Source organism: Pelophylax lessonae (assembly GCF_965119305.1).
Source record: "Pelophylax lessonae genome assembly, chromosome: 7".
NCBI classification, from domain to species: Eukaryota; Metazoa; Chordata; class Amphibia; order Anura; family Ranidae; genus Pelophylax; species Pelophylax lessonae.
Window position 1 is genome coordinate 266,514,853 of NC_138774.1, and position 24,821 is coordinate 266,539,673.

Consider the following 24,821-nt stretch of genomic DNA (forward strand, 5'->3'; position numbering starts at 1 on the left):
AAGTATAAAATGCCTTCATTAACTTATAAAAGAGAAGTTGTCATAGAAAGGTGACTTTCTACTTCAACATATGCGCGTCAGTTCACGAACGAGGGAATTGTACAGCATCAAAAGATATAGGACACTGTCACATTGTGAGGGGAGATCCTGAGAAAATATCATCATGGTACTATCGTACTGGGATCCAACTGAAGCAGTTCTCTGGTTCCCAACAAAATGGTTCACTCCGAAACTTGGCAATGAGGTTGGCTGTAGGCACAGCTCCTGAAGCAATCTGGAGGCAATTCAGCATTTTAGCGTTGCGGTTGATGAAAAATGATAGCAAAAACTATAAAACAAAAGTCAACCAACAAGAACAAAACGTAGGAGTATCAAATGGGAGGGTGTCTAATGGACATTTAAAAAGAAAAAACAGTACAAAGTGTGATTTGTTGCATTGTTTTTTTTGGCAAAAAGAGCTAACAATCCCTTTAAGAGGTCCAATATTTTGAGTGATCCAATACAAAGATCACAAAGCAATGTGCAGGCACCCATTTTGCATTCTATTATAGAGGTCCAGTGCAAAGCTATACCTACCATGCATTTTGGCTTTACGAAGAGACACAAACCCTGTTTACATCTGGGGTATACTTTATCTTTTTTGTATAGAAGATATTAAGTGGATCTGTTTACCTACACTGATTAGTGGCAGCCATTCTGTGAGGTGAGATACTCAGCGATGACATCACTAAGACCAAAGTCACGATTGGGCTGCTTTCAATGTGCGACAGCAATGGGGTCCACTCTGAGGCTGTTTTAGGTGTGTGTTGCTGGGTTAGCTGAAAGTTTGTGGTTTGCGATGCGTCTTTCTGAAAATCTTCACATCATAGAAGATCTCAGAAGTATTCATATCGAAGCAGACATTCTACTTCGTACAAAGGATTTTACACTTTATATATAGGTTCTTTATATATTTATATATATATATTAATATAGACATCTCTTCTTCTCCATATATAGATCTCTTTGTACAGTTCTGTTAAGAAAGTGGCGACTGATCAATGATTGTGCAGTAAAAGGGAGGGCACAAGTGACTTTTTGTTTTGTCTATGTACACTGTTTAAGGGGTCCATTCCCTGCATCATTTAGTGGTTTATACCCTGGACTGCACATACACCAGGAAGAGTCTTTAAGATACAATGCAGAGCCCCCTTTGACACCACAAGCAGATGGCACTGGGAAGATGTGGCAAACCTTCATATTGCAGTCATGGGGAGTGAAGCAGCATCAGCTTTGTTCTGAAGCTCCAGAGCCCACAGAGGTTCATCCTGCACTCGTAGCCACCTGGCTAGTCACTCTTACATTCACAGGCCCCTTTAGCAGTAGCAGCAGAGTCGGGCTTGACCCAGCAATCCCATTTTCTTTTGACGTACACAAGCATACTCTCACCACACATGCCAGCACCTTGAAGGTGCATTAACCTACTCCGAAGATATCAAAACAATCACCGGCACAGCAGTCTCCACTAAAACTACACAAATCACTCGGGGGTGTCACCTTTCACTAAGCAATCACAGTCCTCCTAAGCCCTTTTGAGCTGGATTAGCTTGGGGCCTTGTAACAGAGAAATTACCCAATAAAAAAAAAAAGAAAAAAGGATTCCTGTGCAGAGAAGGAAATGGAAGGGTGGCGATTACATCAGCGCTCAGAACTCTGTCCATCTTTCTTTACATGCCAGAAAGAGTTCCAGTGAGGGTCTCACTAGATGCTGCTCTGTCCTGGTAAGTGCCCAAGAGTGTCCATATAGCTGAAGGAACAACGGGACCTCAGATGCAGTCCCCCGTGTGCATGCTGTTCCCCCATTTCAGTTCCTGCACTTTCCGTATTTGCGGTTGCCCCTCACTGTAAACAGGGGGTTGGCCAGGCTCTCACACCACCGTACTGATTCTGTTGACTGGTTTTTGTTTTGGATTGCCTTGAGATGTGTTTGTCCCCATAGGATGGTGGGAAGCATGCTGGGGAAGAGGGGAAGTTGGAGGCAAAGGGGAGTGAGGAGTCAATGGAGTGTGAGGTGTGTGAGGTGTGTGTGGAGACGGCGGAGGAAGAGGAGGGTAAGAAGGATGTGGCGGGATAGGTGACAATGGTGAGCAAGGTGACTGGTTATGCTGGCTATGTGGATGCTGTGGATTATACTGGGCCTGTGGGGGGCGCTGCTGTTGAGGAGGCATTTGAGAAGGGTGATGACTAAAAACAAAGTGCTTGGGTGGCTGTTTCTGCATGGATTGGTGCATATGCTGGGGGTAAGTGTGTGTCATGGCATGTTGAGGTGCAGATCCATACATGGGTAAGGGTGACTGAGGCTGGTTTGACGGGTGTCTGCCATGCAGGGTGTATTGAGGGTGGGGGGAGCTGGGGGTCAAGGGTGGCCCTCCCACAGCCGGTCTCTTTTGCTGGTTTGGACGCTGCAATGTGAACTGAGCTGAGGATGGTGGCACATGGTAACGATGAGAAGGTGGCTGAGGGGGCTGCTGAGGTGGTGCAGAAGCTGGTGGCTGAGAGTGATAGGGTGGTGGGGGCTGAGCTATTGGCCCCCCGCTGTGGCAGTACTGAGCATGAAGAGCCTGGATCTTTGATTGTCCATCAACTCCTGGTGGAGTGTGGGGGTGAGGAGGCAGTGAAGCTGGAGGCAAATTTTGGAAGGGTCCTTTTCCTCTTTTACTTCCAAACAGAGAGCCTAGGAAAGAGGAAGAGTTGGAGACGGGTCTTGGAGCCTTGTACTCCTCAGGAGGAGGAGGTGGTTGAGCAGGAAGTCGCTGATGAGGACGAGGGCTGCTAATGATAGACCCCTGGAAGGTGAAAAAAAACAATGCAAGTTAGTGTCAGGTATCTGAGTAGCATTGCAACTACTACATGCACAGCTATACTAACCCTACCAAGGTTAAAGAAGTCAGTCCACCCAAACTGATATTTTGGTTATGGAGCCAGTGGATCTCAAAACGATTTTCCAGGAGAAAGAGCTTGCTAAGTCAGCCTGACCCACACAATGTCAGGCTACATGAGCTAGCTGCCCACAGGTGACAAAAACAGATTCCTGCCGCTGTCATTTGCACCAGGCCAATTCACCTGTGCAAATGTAGCCTAAGCCAAGCTAGAAGAGGCCTCACCTGCTTCTATGGGGTCGATATGTTACTTTTTCACTGTGATTAAAAGCTTTTTAGCCATAAGAGCTTGCTTTTGCTGGCAAGTACATGCCAATGACAGGATCAGACATTTGACAAGGTCCCAATGCGGGAATTTGCTGTTTTGTGGTCATCACTGTAATGTAACAAAAATAAATTTGGCATGGAGAGTGGCAGGTGGATGGAGCAGAGAGATGTAGAGGGAGTGTTCAAAAAAAAAACAAAGTGGGGAATTCAGTTCAAGTGCCGAGCCCATATCTGAAAGATCAGTTATTTGTGGTCTAAACCTTCAACCTGGAAAAATAACATAATGAACATAACAACTACTCCCCCCCACAACACTGCAGAGCATCTATAGGAGGCAGACCTCCTGTACACACATTACAGCACAAAACATGCAGCTTGATCCCATCACTTACTTCAATGGTGCTGTCCAGAGATCCAGCGCTGTTACGCCTCCCTCTCTTACCTAAGCACCAAGTTAGTAAGAAGCAAGCATTAAGGGACAGGAGGAAGAACAACAAGGTAGACTTGATGGGTAACAAGGTGGGCAAGAAGGATATGCCATAGGATAAACAAGGGAGGGCTAACTGATGGATTCAGATAAGCGAGGACAGATGCATGCGCATGGGAATGAAAACACACCAGGTAGAAGGTAGACAAATGTAGAAAACAGTGAGAAATCTGAAACACAGAATACAAGGCATGCTGCCTGGATACAAAGCACAATCTTTTACACCCCAAGGGACTGCAAGCTGTTGAGAAATTGCCTGCTGTACTGCAAGTTCTCTAGCGACAATCTACATACATGCCTGCCCACGCAACTCCTGCCATCAAGCCATGATCTGTTAATGGCCTACTGTGCTGCAGCATTTCCACTAGGTGGCAGCAAACCCCTACATAAAGTATCCTGCCATCAAGCGATGATTTGTTAATGGCCTACTGTGCTGCAGCATTTCCACTAGGTGGCAGCAAACCCCTACATAAAGTATTAAACACAGGGTAACCCCCACCAATGAGCACATTCCAACAAGCTACCCGTGTTCAGCATAGAGGATTTATCAAATATAAAATCACAGCATCAGCACTGTCAAGCATGTTCAACCAGTCCATTATTAAGCTCTTTCAAGGGAAAAAAAAAGATAGTGTAGCTTACAGCTGAAAAACGTGAGCTTTAATTCTGCTTAGTTTGCAGTGTGGCTCTATTCCCTCGTTCTCTGGACTGGCAATAGAAAAAAAAAAAACACTCCCATCTGAATTGACTGCCTGCGATACATTAACTCCTTCCACATATCCCCTAAACCACTACAAATACCAGCTTTATAGAATAAGGATTTGTCATACAAACACGAGCTGGAAGCAGAAATACCGTGATTTCTTCTTTGTCTAGTGTCAGGTTATCCGGAAGCTACCTCTGTAAGCATTAGTGTTTGCCTCTATTACCTATAAGCCTTAGTTATTAAAGAGCACAAGTATAATACTATAAAACAGGAGAGAGGGTTGATGCTGCCCTTGGTTCTCCTAGTAATGATGATGTCAGTGGATGTATTCAGGCCTGGTTAAATAGTTAGTGAGGTTGAAAAAAGACATCAGTCCATCCAGTTCAACCTATGATGTGTGTGTGTGTTTGCTGTTACCCGTACATTGTATACCCCTGTATGTTGTACATTGTATATACCCCTGTATGTTGTGGTCTCTAAGGTGCCCATCTAATAGTTTTTTGAAACTATCGATGCTCCCTGCTGATACCACTGCTTGTGGAAGAGAATTCCACATCCTTACTGCTCTGACAGTAAAGAACCCCTTACGTATTTTAAGGTTAAACCGCCTTTCCTCTAGTTTTAGTGAGTGGCCACGTGTCTTATTGTATCTCCTTTCTCTGAATAGTTTGTTCCTTATGCTCGGGTCACCAGTCTACAGTATTTGTACATTGATATCATATCCCCCCTCAATCGTCTCTTCTCCAGAGAGAATAGGTTCAGTGCTTGTAGTCTTTCCTCATAGCTGATGCCCTCCATTCCCCTAATTATTTTTGTTGCCCTTCTCTGGACTCTCTCCAATTCCAGCACATCCTTCCTGAGGACCGGTGCCCAGAACTGGACAGCATACTCCAGATGTGGCCGGACCAGAGTCTTGTAGAGCGGGAGAATAATCTCTTTATTTCTGGAGTGAATCCCCTTTTTTATACATCCCAGTATTCTGTTGGCTTTGCTTGCGGCGGCTTGGCATTGCATGCCACTGCCAAGCCTGTTGTCTACCAGTACCCCCAAGTCCTTTTCCATCCTAGACTCACCCAGAGGTTCCCCCCCTAGTGAGTAGCTTGCTTTCTGGTTTCTGGCCCCCAAGTGCATTACTTTACATTTATCAACATTAAACCTCATCTGCCATGTAGTTGCCCACCCCGTTATTTTGTTCAGGTCTGCTTGCAAGGTTTCCACATCCTGCATAGAAGATATTGGCATGCCTAATTTAGTATCATCCGCAAATACTGAGATTGTACTAGATATCCCCTCCTCTAGATCATTTATGAATGAATTAAACAGGTAAATGAAGGGAAGGGCCACCACCATCTGCTAAAAATGTGGAATAGACTCCCTCCAGAGGAGGTTCTGGCCAGCTCAGTAGATTGCTTTAAAAAAGGCCTGGCTTCTTTTCTGGGTGTAAATAATATAACTGAGTACTAATATCTATAGTTAAAGTTGATCCCGGGAATATCCAATTGCCTTTTAGGGGATCAGGAAGGAATTTTTTCCCCGGCTATAGTAAATTGGTTTATGCTTTGCTGGGGGTTTTCGCCTTCCTCTGGATCAACTGCGGGTATAGGATTGTGTATATGGAATAGTATGGTTGGGTTTTCTTTACTGTTTTTGTTTATTTTTTTATTTTTTTTTGTGTTTTTTATTGGTTGAGCTAGATGGACTTATGTCTTTTTTCAATCTGTCTAACTATGTAATGTATGTTGCGATGCTGACAGGAGGAGAGAGCAGAGGGATGAAGGTCGCTTCAATTACACAGCAGGAAGGGGGGGACATTTTTACCAATGGCTGGTTGTCTATGCATTACTCTTAGTACAGATTTCCTTTACTACTCAGGGCTTTTTTTCCAGCAGAGAGAAGGCAGTTCCGCCACCTTCAGCACTGAATGTAGGTAATGGCAAGGGGTAATGGGGCATGCTGGAGGGCTTATTAATGATGACTGCTGTTGTGCCTGGAAGGAAACTATTTTTTTGGGAGGATCTATTGGTGCTGGTGAGGGCCTATTGTTTATTGGGGGTCTTGTGCTGCTGTGGGTTCAATTGTTGCTGGGAGGGATCCACTGTTGAGGGAGAGGTCTATCAATGCTGGCTGCTGGGAGATCTTTTTTTGCTGCTGGGGAGTGGGGTGTCTAATGTTACTGGGGTGGATCTTTTGTTGCTAATGGTATTTTGTTGTGGGGGTTACATTAATCTGGGTGGGGGATCTCTTGTTGCTGGGGGGGGGTCTCCTGTTACTGGGGTCTATTGTTAGGTAGGGACTATTGTTGTTGGGGGATCTATTGCTGCTGAGTGGATTTATTGTTGCTGGGGTGGTGTCCATGGGTGCTGGGGAGGTTTGTTGAGTGGGGGATCTATTGTTGCTGGCTGCAGGGAATCTTATTTTACTGCTTTTCTGGTTATCATTAACAAATTCCATACAATATATTGAACACCACAAAATGATACTTGGTGTAATTTTGTGTATTCTACAAAAGGGGCGGTGCTGGGGGGTGGGTAGGGGTGAAACCAGGGGCTGGGGCTCCGAGGTGACTCAGAAGGGGGGAGGTTCCTGTACCTATTCTCTGCTACTACTACTACATCAGTCATTAACCTCTTCAGCTCCGGAAGGTTTACCCCCTTCATGACCAGGCCATTTTGTGCGATACAGCACTGCATTACTTTAAGTGACAATTGTGCGGTTGTGCAATGCTGTACACAAATACAATTTATATCCTTTTTTCCCCACAAATAGGAGCTTTCTTTTGGTGGCATTCAATCACCTCTGTGGTTTAATTTTTTTGGACTATAAACAGAAAAAGCCCGACAATTTAGTCGAAAAAAAAAAAAATATTTTTTTACTTTCTGCTATAAAACACATCCAATAAAAAAATGTAAAAAATCGAATTTCTTCCGTTTAGGCCAATTTGTATTCTGCTACATATTTTTGTAAAAATAAAATCCCAATAAGTATATATTGATCGGTTTGTGCAAAAGTTATAGCATCTACAAACTATGGGATATTTTTATGGTATTTTTTTTTTTTTTTTTACTAGTAATGGCGGCAATCAAATCAGTGACTTTTAGTGGGATTGCAGCAGACAAATCTGACACTTTTTTGGGGACCAGTGACACCAATACAGTGATCAGTGCTAAATAATATGCACTGTTACTGTACTAAAGGGAAGGGGTTAACATCAGCGCCGGACCCGATGATTTGCTCCCGCTGTGTCCAATCACAGCAGGGCACATGCCCCAGACCCAGGAAACAAAATTGCATACAGAACAACATGCGGTGGACGGTCCTGAAGCGGTCAATGAATATATAAACCCAGCATTTCATATTCCTGATATGTACCAACTGTACCATGTACTGTTATGAAAAAGTATCCTGTTCTCTTGTGTGTCTTTTATGTGAAATCCCCGGTGTTTCTGCGAGTCCCTCTTCTTTCCTATTAAAAATTGACCACACTAAGCAGGAGAACACACCATGGTCAGTTCTCTAGCTGAGCTTGCTCTCCTCCAATGATCAGACTTGTCCTACCCCCCCCCCCTCCTTTCCTGCACAGCAAATTACTTTGCAAGATCAGTGTGCTGCTGCTTCTCTTCCCCCAGCTCTTATGCAACTGAGGACAAAGGGGATTTATCATTCATAAAAAAGAGGGGTAAAAGGTTGTCTATAATGTTTTTTCTAATATCTATACACAAATGTTTTTTCTTTCATTCATATTTTAAACTAAATAGGTTGCTTTACAAGGGGAGGATTTACTTTAAGCACCAATATCACTACCAGCTCTTTAATAACCTAGGCTACATAGTCATCCAATATAGTGAAAAAGAGACATAAGAGAACCTGTCAAGGTAGGAATTCTGATTCAGCTTTGGCTTTGTTGTTGAATGTTTTGAGGCGATTCCGCTTACCCTAGCTACTCTACTTGACGAGTCAAACAAAAAAACGCAGCCACTAAAGGGTCAGTGACTCAGTACTTCAGCTATGACAAGAGCAATGGCAGCTGTCCCTATACTGGCAAATCCTGATACTTCAGCTATGGCAAGAGCAATGCAAATCCTGATACTTCAGCTATGGCAAGAGCAATGGCAGCTATCCCTATACTGGCAAATCCTGATACTTCAGCTATGGCAAGAGCAATGCAAATCCTGATACTTCAGCTATGGCAAGAGCAATGGCAGCTATCCCTATACTGGCAAATCCTGATACTTCAGCTATGGCAAGAGCAATGGCACAGAATTGGTCTTTAAAAAGGCCAAATACAGCGCTTGCTATTAACTTATTTAAACAACTAATCCTATGAGTTTATATTAATCCTATGAGTTTATATTAACAATAGGATTACACCTGTGTTATATAAAGTGCCGTTGTGTCTCCATAAATATCACTTAATTAGTAAGACAATATTCAGGTACCATAAATTAATATTAAGAATCATAAAACATAGCAGTGTGTCAATGTGCTTGGTAAATATGACTGTAATAAATAAATACCATCAGACAATAAAATCTATAAAAGGGAATAATTATTAAATATAAAAGTCCATCAATCAATAGTGATTTTGCTCAAGCAATAAGTGTCCTCAATAAATGGTTATCCACAATAAAGTGCAAATGCTCTGGCTTGAATGTTCAAGGTATCAATTGCTGGTTCCAAAAGTGAATAAGATGGGTCACTTACCAGATAATGTGGGTCTTATGTGTCGTATGACACTAAGACCATTCAGGCTTAGGTTCCCCCCTGGGCCAAGTGGCTTTCCCCTTTGGGTGGTCCTGAATGGTGGTCATACGACACATAAGACCAGAGTTGTATAAAGCACTTGAAACCCATACTTGAGTAAAAGTACAAGTGCTCGATCAAAAAGTGACTTGAGTAGAAGTAGAAGTGCTCGATCAAAAAGTGACTTGAGTAGAAGTGGAAGTGCTCGATCAAAAAGTGACTTGAGTAGAAGTGGAAGTGCTCGATCAAAAAGTGACTTGAGTAGAAGTACTAAAGTATTCAACATTTTTTGTACTTAAGTATTGCAAGTAGTTTTTTTAAAAATTTTGCTACTCAAGTACTGAAAGTAAAAGTACCAGTACTGTGTTATGTAGTTATTAAAGAAAGAAGTCAAAAGTTTGAACATCATATTGTTTTTTATTATTTAAAATGCAGCTTTTATTTATGCATACAGTAGCTTTTATTTTCGTATGCGCTGATAATACACATGTTTGGAGCTTCATGAAACCTGCCATCTACTGTTCTGGCAGTGGTAATTTTTATAATTGTAACAAGTAACTATGCAGCACAAAAAAAAAAATATCGGAGTAGAAGTATTGAAATCATTGAAAAAATGTAGTGAAGTAAAAGTGGAAGTAGGAGAAAAAAATTCTACTCTAGGAAAGTACAGATACCGCTTTTTGGTACTTAAGTACAGTAGTGAAGTAGTTCTACTTAGTTACTATACATCTCTATATAAGACCCACGTTATCTGGTAAGTGACCCATCTTATTCACTTTTGGAACCAGCAATTGATACCTTGAACATTCAAGCCAGAGCATTTGCACTTTATTGTGGATAACCATTTATTGAGGATATTTATTGCTTGAGCAAAATCACTATTGATTGATGGACTTTTATATTTAATAATAATTCCCTTTTATAGATTTTATTGTCTGATGGTATTTATTTATTACAGTCATATTTACCAAGCACATTGACACACTGCTATGTTTTATGATTCTTAATATTAATTTATGGTACCTGAATATTGTCTTACTAATTAAGTGATATTTATGGAGACACAACAGCACTTTATATAACACAGGTGTAATCTTATTGTTACATAGTTACATAGTTACATAGTTACATAGTTAGTGAGGTTGAAAAAAGACACAAGTCCATCCAGTTCAACCCATGATGCGTGTGTGTTTGCTTTTAACCGTACATTGTGTACCCCTGTATGTTGTGGTCTTTAAGGTGTACATCTAATAGTTTTTTGAAACTATCTATGCTCCCCGCTGATACGACTGCTTGTGGAAGAGAATTCCACATCCTTACCGCTCTTACAGTGAAGAACCCCCTACGCACTTTAAGGTTAAACCGCCTTTCCTCAAGTTTTAGTGAGTGGCCACGTGTCTTATTGTATTCCCTTTCTCTGAATAGTTTGTTCCTTATGCTAGGGTCGCCAGTACAGTATTTGTACATTGATATCATATCCCCCCTCAATCGTCTCTTCTCCAGAGAGAATAGGTTCAGTGCTTGTAGTCTTTCCTCATAGCTGATGTCCTCCATTCCCCTAATTATTTTTGTTGCCCTCCTCTGGACTTTCTCCAGTTCCAGCACATCCTTCCTGCGGACCGGTGCCCAGAACTGGACAGCATACTCCAGATGTGGCCGGACCAGAGTCTTGTAGAGCGGGAGAATAATCTCTTTATTTCTGGAGTGAATCCCCCTTTTTATACATCCCAGTATTCTGTTGGCTTTGCTTGCGGCGGCTTGGCATTGCATGCCACTGCCAAGCCTGTTGTCTACCAGTACCCCCAAGTCCTTTTCCATCCTAGACTCACCCAGAGGTTCACCCCCTAGTGAATAGCTTGCTTTATGGTTTCTGGCCCCCAAGTGCATTACTTTACATTTTTCTACATTAAACCTCATCTGCCATGTGGTTGCCCACCCCGTTATTTTGTTCAGGTCTGCTTGCAAGATTTCCACATCCTGCATAGAAGATATTGGCATGCCTAATTTAGTATCATCTGCAAATACTGAGATTGTACTAGATATCCCCTCCTCTAGATCATTTATGAATAAATTAAACAGGATTGGTCCCAGGACAGAACCCTGGGGGACCCCACTTTCCACACCCGCCCAATCCGAGTACTCCCCATTAATCACCACCCTCTGGACTCTCCCCTGGAGCCAGGTCTCTATCCAGGTACTCACCTTATGATCCATACCTACCTTCCTTAGTTTGTACAGTAAGCGTTTGTGAGGAACGGTGTCAAAGGCCTTTGCGAAGTCCAGATACACCACATCCACAGGCTTACCTTTATCTAGGTGGCAGCTCACTTCATCGTAGAAGGTTAACAGATTGGTTTGGCACGAACGATTTTTCATGAATCCATGCTGATTTCTACTTATAATACCATTTTCATTACTAAAGTCTTGTATGTGGTCCCTTATCATCCCCTCCAAAATTTTGCAGACTACTGATGTTAGGCTGACCGGCCTATAGTTACCCGGGATATATCTCGGCCCCTTTTTAAATATTGGTACCACGTTGGCTTTTTTCCAATCAGCTGGCACCATACCCGTCTGTAAACTATCCTTAAAGATCAAGAATAATGGTCTGGCAATCACCTGGCTGAGCTCATTAAGAACCCTCGGGTGCAAGCCATCCGGTCCCGGGGATTTATTTATGTTAAGTTTCTCTAGTTTAGCTCTAAGTCTATCCTCTGTTAGCCATGGCGGCACTTCCTGAGGTGTATTATTTAGTTCGGCCTTACAAGCGGGTTTCGTGTAGCCCCCCGATTCCTTTGTGAAGACTGAAGAAAAGAAATTATTTAACACTTCCGCCTTTTCTCTGTCCTCAGTGGCCATTTTTCCTTTATCATCTTTTATGGGGCCAATGTGCTCTGGCCTGGCTTTCTTACTGTTTATATACTTAAAGAACTTCTTGGGGTTCTTTTTGCTCTCCTCCGCTATATGTCTCTCGTGTTCTATTTTAGCCGCCCTGATTTCATCTTTACATTTCTTATTACACTCTTTGTAGTGCTTAAATGCTGCCAATGACCCCTCAGTCTTGTATTTTTTGAAGGCCTTTTCTTTAGCTCTAATATACATTTTAATGTTGGAGTTTAGCCACCCAGGGTTTAGTTTTGCTCTTTTAAATTTATTTCCCTGTGGAATGCACTGGCCCACTCCCTTGTTAAGTATGCTCTTGAAGCACTCCCATTTTTCCTCCGTGTTCTTTGTTCCCAGGGTTCTATCCCATTTGATATTTTCTAGCAGCGAGCGCAGTTTAGGGAAATTGGCTCTTGTGAAATTCAGTGTCCTTATATTACCCTTGTGTTTCCTATTACTGTAATTAATACTGAAACCAATTGACCTATGGTCACTGTTCCCTAAGTTGTCCCGTATTTCTATATCCGTGATCAGGTCTGTATTGTTGGTAATCAGTAGGTCAAGTACCGCATTGCTTCTTGTCGGTGCATTCACCATCTGACCCATGAAATTGTCCTGCAAAACATTTAGGAACTGCCGAGCCTTGGCTGAGTGTGCGGTTCCTTCTGCCCAGTCTATATCTGGATAATTAAAGTCCCCCATTATAATGACATTTCCCATCCTTGCTGCCAATCCTATCTGTAACATGAGGTCCGCCTCACCCTCCTCCCTCTGGTTGGGGGGCCTATAGCATACGCCCAATATTACCTTCCCCGCCGTGCCTTCCCTTTGAAGCTCTACCCATAGGGATTCTGCCTCGTCCATAGCTCCATTATTAATATCATCCCTCATATTTACCTGTATACTGTTCTTAATATACAAACATACCCCTCCCCCTTTTTTACTTTCTCTATCTCTGCGATAAAGGGAATACCCCTGAATGGACGCCATCCAGTCATGAGAGCTGTCAAACCAAGTCTCAGTTATCCCCACAAAATCTAAGTCCTCCTCAAATATCAGCAGCTCCAGCTCTCCCATCTTGTTGGCCAGGCTTCTGGCATTGGTATACAAACCTCGTAATTTTGATCGGTTATATTTATCCTCTTTTGATGTTTTTAGGCTGCTCTCTTGATTTTTCCCCGTACCCACCCTGGGTATAGGAGCTCCGCACACCCTATCGCTAATGCCCCCATTTCTGCCCTCTGAAACTTGCTTTCCACTGGGTAATTCTACATCTGTACCCTCCCCCCCATTCCCTAGTTTAAAAGCCCCTCTAACTTTTCGGCCATCCTCGCACCCAGTACGGCTGCACCCACCCCATTTAGGTGCAATCCGTCCCTACCAAAGAGCCGGTGACCGACTGAGAAGTCGGCCCAGTTCTCCAGGAACCCGAAACCCTCCTTACTACACCAGCTCCTCAGCCACTCGTTAACTTCCCTAATCTCCCGCTGCCTCTCTGGTGTGGCTCGAGGTACAGGTAGTATTTCGGAAAATATTACCTTGGAGGTCCTAGTCCTCAACTTAGCGCCTAAGTCCCTGAAATCGTTTAGGACTCTCCGTCTTCCTCTGCCTATAAATGAGTTAATATAAACTCATAGGATTAGTTGTTTAAAAAGGCCAAATACAGCGCTTGCTATTAACTGATTTAAAGACCAATTCTGTGGCATTTTACTCAATTTTACAGCAGTTGCTTATCTGGCCCATTTTAATATTTTAAACACAATTTATATTATAATAATTCTCACTTATTGGTCACCCTAAACTTTGGCGCAGGGAATATACTCTGTATATATCTTTCTACAAGAGCAATGGCAGCTGTCCCTATACTGGAAAATCCTGATGAAGAGATTCTACTTCCTCTACACACCTCTATACTGCTCTTTGCACTTCTTTACTAACAGCAGATCTCCTAGCTGCATAAAAAAATCAAAAGGCTCAAAAAAAAAAAACAAAAAAAAAAAAAAAACAAAAAAAAAAAAAAACTAGCTTATCGATAAAAGAAAAAATTAAACATGGTGGTCTTGGAGTTAACAGTGGAGGCAGACACATTAAAAGCAGAACCAAAGTCCAATGGACTGTGTCCCGTCTGACGGTGAAGCATCAGATAAACAGGCTGCAATCCAAAACATGGCCCCAGCCCACAAATTGTCATCTCCAGTGTACAGATTACAGGTACACTTTGAACATTTTATAAAGTGATGATGTACATAGTCCCAATGCTAAAAATATTTTTTTAAATATATTTGGGCTCCAAGTACCATTTTCTATTGGTTTTATAGTCTCTATGTTTGCTGGAAGGATGACAGACTCAGGGACACTTACATCAGTCTATGAAGACGTATCTAAACATGGAATGCGTATGTTCATGTGTGAATAAATGAAACGTGATTGGTGGAGCATGGAACAATACTTACCAACATCAGAGAGATCTCTTAATGAGCTGCTCAGTGCGCTTCTCTTCAGTCCTTCACCTAGTGCATATGTGTCATCTAGACTTGGTCGTCCCAGAGTGCCATTCACAGCCTCCTTCATCCCTGGCCCAGGAGAGGTATTGGGGCGCATTACCCCCTTTTGTTTCTCTAGTTCCGCTAAGAAAAGCAAGTAAAGACACTGAATGAGTGATAAATAAAGTAATTTGTTCCTGTAAAATAATAAAGTTGGTTTTTACCAATTGAGGACTTTTGGAGTAGGAGATACTCCCTAAATAAATGCAACACATTGTCTAGAGCAGGGTTTCTCAACCAGGGTTCCTCCAGAGGTTGCTAAGAGTTCCTTGAGCATTGGGCAATTTCAGCCTCTCAGATAAGTTCCGACACCATTGATCTTTTTAGTGATCTGGAAGAAGGTAACTCTTCCCAATGTCCACAAGTGTAAGGAGCATTCATCCCACTGACCATCACACTAATGTATCATGAGTTGTAGATATAGTCATTTTTAGCAGGGGTTCCCTGAGACCTGAAAGTTATTTCAAGGGTTCCTCTGTGTTGAAAAGGTTGAGAAAGGTTGGTCTAGGGCAGGGGTGGGAAACCTGCGGCCCGCACGATCGTTACGTCCGTCCCCCCTCCCCGTGCCGCTGTGTCAGAAGGAGCCGATGGCTCCGTCCTGACACTGACTCTCCGAAAAGGGTGGAGAGCCCGAGCCCGCCCATTTGTGTGACAATAGCGAATGAAAATTCGCTATTATCTCACGGATTCTCCTCCTCCTCGGCCAATGGCATTGCCGAGGAGGAGGCGGGACACGGGAGGACTCGAAGAGACGCGGGGACTGAAGAGAGGAAGCCGCCGCTACAACAGGTGAGTCAAGTGCACTGGTCTGGGGGGCTTGGCACGCTGTTCACTCTGCATTGTAAGGGGGCACGCTGTTCACTCTGCATTGTAAGGGGGCACGCTGTTCACTCTGCATTGTAAGGGGGCACGCTGTTCACTCTGCATTGTAAGGGGGCACGCTGTGGTCAGTCTGCATTATAAGGGGGCAAGCTGTGGTCAGTCTGCATTGTAAGGGGGCACGCTTTGGTCAGTCTGCATTGCAAGGGAGCATGCTGTGGTCTCTCTGCATTGTAAGGGGGCACACTGTGGTCTCTGTGCATTGTAAGGGGGCACGCTGTGGTCAGTCTGCATTGTAAGGGGGCACGCTTTGGTCAGTCTGCATTGAAAGGGGGCACGCTTTGGTCAGTCTGCATTGAAAGGGGGCACGCTGTTGTGTCTGTGCATTGAAAGGGGGCATGCTGTGGTCTCTGTGCATTGAAAGGGGGCACGCTGTGGTCTCTGTGCATTGAAAGGGGGCACGCTGTGGTCAGTCTGCATTGAAAGGGGGCACGCTGTGGTCAGCATGCATTGAAAGGGGCATGCTGTGGTCTCTGTGCATTGAAAGGGGGCACGCTGTGGTCTCTGTGCATTGAAAGGGGGCACGCTGTGGTCTCTGTGCATTGAAAGGGGGCATGCTGTGGTCTCTGTGCATTGAAAGGGGGCACGCTGTGGTCTCTGTGCATTGAAAGGGGGCACGCTGTGGTCTCTGTGCATTGAAAGGGGGCACGCTGTGGTCAGTCTGCATTGAAAGGGGACAAGCTGTGGTCAGCCTGCATTGAAAGGGGGCACGCTGTGGTCTCTCTGCATTGAAAGGGGGCACGCTGTGGTCTCTGTGCATTGAAAGGGGGCACGCTGTGGTCTCTGTGCATTGAAAGGGGGCACGCTGTGGTCTCTGTGCATTGAAAGGGGGCACGCTGTGGTCTCTGTGCATTGAAAGGGGGCATGCTGTGGTCATTTAACAGGGCTCATTTTTAAGTTGATTATTTTGTACGGCCCCCGAATGATGTTACAAAAATCCAAATGGCCCTTGGCAGAAAAAAGGTTCCCCACCCCTGGTCTAGGGCATAGCGCCTACACCCAGATCTACATCAGCTCCCATTTGTCAAAATGGCAGCCATGAAATGCAGATTCACTAGCGGAGTCTAAAAGTGTCACTGAGTAAATACAATGTAACAACAGTAAATAAGTATTGGGTCCTGCTGAATATATCAGCACCTCATCCCTTTAAATATATTGAAATTTGACAAAATAAAGGATAAGTGGGACTTATTAATGGTGCCGAAACCCTCCCACAGAAAGGTATTGGACAGAGCTATTGATATCTTTTACTAATTTATTTATGCTGCCTGGACTGGAAGATCTTTTTATGTATTTATTGGTTTCTTGGTTACTTTTCTTCTCCCTCTGTTGTCTTGGGAGTACTTTGTGACGCTCGTTGTCCTGGACTGTCCCTCCCATGGGCCAGCGGGTGTATTGCTCTGACAGCGGCTACTTCTGTTCATTTTGTCTGGTTTACATCCCAGATTATTCTGGGCTAAGATTTCTATGCTTTTTACTTTATATATTTTTGGTTAATTGGGTTTATTTGTACATTGCCTATAGGGGCTGTAATGGTTAATTCATTGTTATAGACCAGGGGTGGGGAACCTTTTTTCTGCCAAGGGACATTTGGGTATTTAAAAAATCATTCGGGGGCCGTACAAAATTATCAACTTAAAAATGTGCCTGTTATATTTGGTCAAAATTTAATTAACTCTGCCCTAATGTGATGGCTGCAACTACTTCTCTTTGGTGAGGTGTGTGATGTTAGCTGGTATTGATGATGTTGCTACTCGCAACTGGTTTTCCAGGTTTGCGTCAGTCAGTCTGGGGCGCAGTCGACTTTGTGGTGGTAAGCTTTGAAAAGAACTACTGGCGGGTAATGCTGGTGGGTATAGCTGGCTGGTACTGCTGGCTTGTACTGTGCTGTGGGTACTGCTGGCTCAGGCTGGTACTGCTGTGGGTACTGCTGATTCAAGCTGGTACTGTGCTGTAGGTACTGCCTTGGGTACTGCTGGCTAAGGCTGGTACTGTGCTGTGGGTACTGCTGGCTGGTATTGCTGTAGGTACTGCTGGCTGGTACTGCTGTGGGTACTACTGGCTCTGGCTTATACTGCTGCGAGTACTGCTGGCTCTGGCTGGTACTGCTGGCTCTGGCTGGCGGTAAATGCTGGCTAGCAGCGGCGCTGCACTGGAGGAAGAGACAATGTTTCCTGTATCGGTCACAGGTGGAGAGTGCATTTGATATCACTCCGCCTGTGACTCACTCAGACTGTCAGAACAGAGCCGGAACTATACAGGAAGCATCGGCTCCATTCTGACAGATTAGCTGAGATACACAGATTCAGGTGCACGGGCGGCCGGACCAAATGACTTTGAGGGCTGCATACGGCCCCTGGGATGTAGGTTACCCACCTCTGTTATAGACCATATTAATGTTTAAATATAATATATATATATACACAATTTGTGTTATTTTTGTTTTTCATCTTTGAAGTGGTGTTTTATTAAATGCTATTCACAACTTTGATTGTTGAACTTTTGAGTAATCTCTGTGGGTCTTAAACACTTACGGACCAGGTCTATTTCTGGCACGTTGTTGTGTTACATGTTAAAAATTTGTTTTTTTTGCTAGAAAATTACTTAGAACCCCCAAACATTTTATATATATATATATATATATATTTATTTTTAACAGAAACCCTAGGGCACAGGTGTCAAACACAAGACCCGCAGACCGAATGCAGCCCCCCAGGCCATTTCGTGTGGCCCTCTCACCTCTTCTGCAGCTGCGGCACCCCCCTTGTCTCTGCCCCACCTTTTCTCAGTAGTCAGCAGCAGAGAGGACAGAACACCTTTTGCAGATCCTGTACTCCTCTGTGCAGCTGCAGAAAGACTTTTCTTGCCCCCCCTCTTCTCAGCAGTGCACAGCAGAGAGGAGGGCAGAACCTCTCCTACAGATCCTGCATGTGCAGCCGATCCACTCGTATCTTCTTTATGGCAGCAGCATAAGGTAAGGGTGTGCATTGTGATGTAAGGAAGGGTGGGTGACTCTTGACTTCTGATGGTGGGGGGCTCTTGACATCTCATGTAAGGGTCTAAGGGGATGTGGGGTGCTCTGGACATATACTCTTATAGATCTATCCAGCCCTTTGAGGGCAACCATAATGCTGTTGCGGCCCGTGATGAAATTGAGTTTGACACCCCCTGCCCTAGGGAATAAAATGGAGATCATTGCAATACTTTACGTCACACCGTATTTGCGCAGCAGTCTTACAAAGGCAACACAATTTTTAATTAAAAAATAGGAACACAGTAAAGTTAGCCCATTTTTTTTACCTAAAACGAGGCAGCTAATGTTACGTCGAGTCAATTGATACATAACATGTCATGCTTTAACATTGTTGCTATTCCAGGAGCATGGGCAAACTTTGGTACTTAAAAATCTTCATAGGCGGCGCTTAAAAAATTTCTTCAAGTTAACAGTTGAGAGTTACAAGTGCAGGAATTATTGCTCTCACTCTAATGATTGCGTCGTATACCTCACGTGTAGTATGAACACAGTTTACATGTGTGTGCGTTTGTTTCTGGGCGCTAGCTCGGAGGGACAAGAAGCTTTACATTTTTATTTCTTATTATTTTTTTATTTTTTTAATTTTACATTGTCCCTTTTAAAAAAAAGTTTTTTTTTGTTTTTTTTTTTTTTATCACTTTTGTGATGTATGTAAACTTCCCTTGTAATATAAATATGTAGGACACGTCATCTTTAATGTGAGATCTGGGGTCAATAGATCCCAAATATACACTTAAAAGCAATATAAACAAAAAAAAGTAGGCCATTGGGTGGAAGTGACGTTTGACGTCGCTCTGGTCCTCCAAGGGCATAGAGTCGAGTGTAAAAAAAATAGCTATCTGCTGCCATAGCCTCGGTATTTAACATTGAAGTAGCAATGTAAATTCACAGTGGGCAGTCCAGAAGTGGTTAAAGTAAAACCATAGGCAAAACTCTTTTTTTTTTTATTGTGGATAGAGTAAGGGAGGGTTATAACCCCATGTAAGGTTTATTTTTTCCATTTGTGTCCTATTGTGGAGATTTACTCACTTCCTGTCCCATAGTCAAACAGGAAGTGAGAGGAAATCCCTGCAAATAAAGGGAATCTCTTAGGGCCCCCCAGGTAACCAGAACTAGTGTCCCCAATAGAAGTATTCCCCACAAGTACTTTTCTTGGCACAACCCATAATTTTGGATTTCTTTTACTTTCAATGATAATGGTAAACAGGACAAATATAGGGGGTGACCCTCTCTAATGGGGACACAGACAGGAATAACAACCTGACAGGTGTTCTAATCCCTCTACATTCTATCCAAAACTAAAAAAAAGTTTTGCCTTTAGTTATATTTTAAGGAAGCTGTTTGGCTGTGAAACGCGTAGACCCCGTTTACATGGACATACATTGAAAGTGTAATGAACCATAGTATTACAAGTTTTTACAATGTCTTTAAAATGTTTTTTAATTGTTACTAAAATGTGTTATTTTCTTCCGTTTAAAAAATGGAAAGGATGCCAAATCAGATGTCAGCGGTGTCATCCGCAATCCCCCTAGACATAAATTATGTCCGTATATCATCCACAAACGGATGATATACGGAAGTGTCATCCGTGTCCGTGGAAAAAAAAAAAAGTGCCGGAGCGGATCATAATACGGTCCGCTCCGTGTGAAAGAAGCCTTTTAGTTATACTTTAACTAAACTTAAAAACATGCCCTCCCACCCCTTATCCATGCATACCTATTTTTCAGGCCCTTTCAGATCAGTCATGAGATCTCCAATGTCAGATAGTGGCAGCTGCAGGGCAGAGGAGAGAGCGCTCAACAACTGCTGAATGCTTGGTAGTGGTGATGTCACCCATAGGCTCCATCTGTTGTCACTGCTCCCTCCTCTCCCCTGCAGTCACCAATGGTGAGTCAGATCATGTGACTGGACTGGAGTGGTCTGAAAAGTGGTCAGATAAGTATGGTGTCAGTTTATCAAAGAGAGGAAAGCCAAGATCCTGATGATCACAGCCGATCGCTCAGGTGTGCCAGTTTATGAAGCGGAGATGAGGAGTTGATGTGTGTTTTATTTAGTATACACACACACACACACACACACACACACACAAACTTTAATGGCATCCCATTCTTAGTCTGTAGGGTTCACTATTAAGTTGGCCCACTCTAAGCAGTTAAAACAGCTTCAACTCTTCTGGGAAGGCTGTCCACAAGGTTTAGGAGTGTGTCTATGGGAATGTTTGACCATACTTCTAGAAGTGCATTTGTCAGGTCAGGCACTGATGTTGGATGAGAAGGGCTGGCTCAGAGTCTCCACTCTAATTCATCCCAAAGGTGTTCTATCAGGTTGAAGTCAGTTCTCTGTGAAGGTCAGTCAAGTTCCTCCACCCCAAACTCACCCATCCATGTCTTTATGGCCCTTGCTTTGTGCACTGGTCCAAATCATTTGGTGGGGAAGGGGGGAGGGATTATGGTGTGGGGTTGTTTTTCAGGGCTTAGCCCCTTAGTTCCAGTGAAGGGAACTCTCAAGGCGTCAGCATACAATGACATTTTGGACAATTTCATGCTCCCAACTTTATGGGAACAGTTTGGGGATGGTCCCTTGCTGTTCTAACATGACTGCGCACCAGTGGTACAGTTTTTGCTGTTAATTTTAAAACATTTTGTTGTGTTTTTTAAACGCATTTTAGCACATTTGTATGTGCATTTTGGGGCTTAACATGTATTTTGACAATTTTTTTACCTGTGTTTTTGTGTGCATTCTGGAAACACATGCATAAATGCATGATATGATTGAGGTGCCATTAATTGTTATTGGTCCCCCAAAAGTAGCTAGCAAATGTGCTGTTTGCCAAAATACCCATAAAAAAATCAAAATGCACGTCAAAAAAGTGCCAAAATATATGCTAAAAAAAGCGCCACAATGTGTGTCACAAACCACACCAAAATGTGTGTTAAAATAACTTGTGCCAAAATGTTTGTTAACCACTTCACCACTAGGCCTATTTCGGATACTTTTTGTTTACAAGTTAAAATCATTTTTTTTTGCTAGAAAACTACTTAGAACCCCCAAACATTATATATATTTTTTTAGCAAAGACTCTGGAGAATAAAATGGCGGTCATTGCAATATTTTTTGTCGCGTGGTATTTGCGCAGCGGTCTTTAAAACGCCATTTTTTTTGGGAAAAATTACATTTCACTGCATTTAAAAAATACTAAACAGTAAAGTTAGCCCATTTTTTTTGTATATTGTGAGAGATGATGTCACGCCGAGTAAATAGATACCCAACATGTTACGGTTTAAAATTGCGCCCCCCCGTGGGATGGCGACAAACTACGGTCAATAGAGATCTCAATAGGCGACACTTTAAATGTATTTAACGGTTACCAGTTTAGAGTTATAGTGTAGCTCTTTTTTTTAAATTATTGCTCACGCTCTGGCGATCGCGGCGATACCTCACATGTGTTGTTTGAACAGCGATATCATTTGCGGCTCGACTTCCGTATACGTTTTTTTTTGTGCGCGAGCTAACGGTGACCGGGGCGGCTAATTTTTTTGTTTTTTTCCCATTTATTTTTTTTTTTTTTTTAACTTGATCAGATTTTTTTGTTTGAAAAAAAAATGTAATAACTTTTATTGCTGTCACAAGCAATGTAAAACATCCCTTGTGACAGCAATATGCGGTGACAGGTACACTTTATGGAGGGATCGAGGGTCTAAAAGACCCTAGACCCCTCCACTACACTTCCCTGTATGCAAAACGCCGAAAACGGCGTTTTTGCATACAGCCATTTTTTAAATTTGCCGCCGTTTTGCAGCACACTAACCCGGAAGTGACGTCATGGACGCCGCCTCCGGGTTACGTCATCGGAGACCCAACCGATGCCGTTTCCGGCATTCATTGGGACTCCATCCAGCCGGCGGACGCGCCGGCTGGGTGCTCGGGGCTCCCGGTGGGACGGGAGCCCCGGTAAAAGCTGCGGAAGGCAGCGGGAGGGGGGGGGTGCCCCGTCCTGCCCCCCCCCCCCCCCGGGTAACGATTGAGTGGCTCCCGAGCCGCATCGATCGGTACCGACGGAAAGCCGACCGGTGGCTTTAAAACACGGTACTGGGATGATGCCTCTAGCTAGAGGCATCATCCCGGTATACCCACGCAAAGTTTAGGACGTCATATGACGTCCACCCAGGGGGAAGTGGTTAAAGCACCAAAATAATACACAATAGAAAAAAAAAATAGGGCAGGTTTAAAAAAAAAAAAAAAAAAAAAAAAACCCAGCAAAATGCATGTAAATAGTGTCAAAATGAGCAATAAAAAGGGGCCAAGGTACACATTTAAAGAAGGTGCCTATGTGTTTACAAGGTCTTTTTAACTTTGGTTTCACTTTATTAAATCAGCTGCTCTGTAATCACAGATATCTTACGAGATCACAGACAGCCCTTCCCCTTCTACACAAATCTCAAAAATTCTCTGCTTCATAAACAGGGTGCAAGAGGAGAAGATTTTTCTCTGAGAACTGAAATTAGATAAATTATCTCTGTTTAATAAACATACACTTTTCTTACATTGGTTTCTCAGGTTAGGTAAAGAGCAGTACCAGAGGTACCTCCGATACCAACCACTGGAATACAGAACTTATATGCACCGTTGGAGGATATGGCGGTAGGTACACAAATAACGCCCTATGTAGGGGCGTAACTACAGGGGTTGCAATTTCAACCGGGCCCCATGCTCCAGGGGGCCTGTGCGGCTCCCCTGTACACCTGGATAGGAGGGGTGGCGGGGGCAGCATGTAGAGAAATCACTGTCCTCCTTTTTCCTCCTCTAGCTGCTGGAGAAAAATGGAGGCGATTGGTTCCTCTGTATGCTGCCCCCGCTACTCCTCCTATCCAGTTCACTTGTGTTCTGCTGTCTCTGGGCCCCTGTGTGCTCCCCTGGTCCCCCCACTACTGTGCTCCCTCCCTCTCCTGCTGGCTGCTGCAGGGGATGTGTCACAATAGAGAACCAGGAAGGGGGTTGGTAAATATGTAATTTACCAGCTCCTTCCTTTTCTGAATGGGTATTCCACCACTGTGGGGAGGCCCCAAGATGGCAGAAAGGGAGCCTACTGCCGAACTTGTGAAAGGGTCCTGCAACGAGAGTAAAGGGCCCAAGGATCAGTGTAAAGAGCCCCAGGCTTGAAGGGAAGGGCCCCGGCCAGGGGTCTGAGGGGCCTTTCATGGTTTCTTGCACCGGGGCCCTGAAGGTTCTAGTAAAGCCTCTGGCCCTATGTCTTTTGGCTTAGATGTATTTGTAAATGTGGTCTGATTGAGACGCACAATGGTATTTATGTAGTTATGCACATATATATATACATATATACATACACATTTATTTTTGCATAGATGTGTGTGTGTGTTAGTATATAATATGCAATATCATGTACATACTACACAGTATGTTATGTAGCAATTGGTGCCACTTTTATGTCAAGCTGGGTGGTTCCTGGAGAGACACACACACCCCCATTGCTAATAGGGGGGTGGGTCTTACCAATCAGGGTGGTACTGACTGTGGGTCTACAAATGTATAAATGCATGGTGGGTCATTTGCTCTTTTGTCTCCAAGGAAGAGGGTCCTCCCTTGAAACATGTCAAAAAGCCATTACAGATGCCATCTGGTCTCCTTGCCTCGAAGACAAGTCGCCTCAAGGAGTTCTGAAATGTTACAAATTGTTTTGACGTGTGTATTCATGATGCATTTGTGAGTATTATGCAAGTTACTTTTTATTCTTTAATAAATGTTTAAAATGGAATTGCATTGGGTCAGTGCACCCTTCTCTTGTTTTCATTGTTTTACAGTATATTTGGATACCAATGGTCTTGAGAGGGCAGCAAGACCCTAGGCTAGTAATGGCAAACCTTGGCACCCCAGATGTTTTGGAACTGCATTTACCATGATGCTCAACTACACTGCAGAGTACAGGAGCATCATGGGAAATTTAGTCCCAAAACATCTGGGGTGCCAAGGTTCACCATCACTGCCCTCGGCTGTGTCTATAAGGATTACACCTATGTGCAGGAGAGTTACTTTCTTAGTCAGCTTAGGTGTTAGGAGGAGTTTTTTTTCTTATTTTTAAGATTAGTTAGGTGTTATTCTGTTTTCCATCAAGCTCTCTGAATTCTGCCTTACATTAACCACCGGAGGATTTTCCTGCTGTACGTCCAGGCCACTTTTTGCGATTCGGCACTGTGCAACTTTAACTGACAATTGCGCGGTCATGCCACGCCGTACCCAAACGAAATTTACGTCCTTTTTGTCCCACAAACAGAGCTTCCTTTTGGTGGTATTTGATCACCTCTGTGCTTTTCATTTTTTGCCATCTTAAAGCGGAATTCTGGGCACA

The 24,821-nt window shown here is 43.5% G+C and overlaps 1 protein-coding gene across 2 annotated transcripts in view; it reads right to left on the reverse strand.

The window, feature by feature from the left end:
• Window positions 1–389: 389 nt before the first annotated feature.
• Window positions 390–24,821, reverse strand: part of IQSEC2 (IQ motif and Sec7 domain ArfGEF 2) — a 525,300-nt gene continuing 500,868 nt past the window's right edge. For both annotated transcript variants that reach the window (XM_082262910.1, XM_082262909.1), the window contains 3 exons: window positions 14,455–14,628; window positions 3,578–3,627; window positions 390–2,825 (listed from right to left, as the gene is read on the reverse strand). In XM_082262910.1, coding sequence (XP_082119036.1) covers window positions 1,908–2,825; window positions 3,578–3,627; window positions 14,455–14,628 — 1,142 coding nt within the window. In that variant the 3' untranslated portion in view covers window positions 390–1,907. The remainder of the gene's footprint in view (window positions 2,826–3,577; window positions 3,628–14,454; window positions 14,629–24,821) is intronic.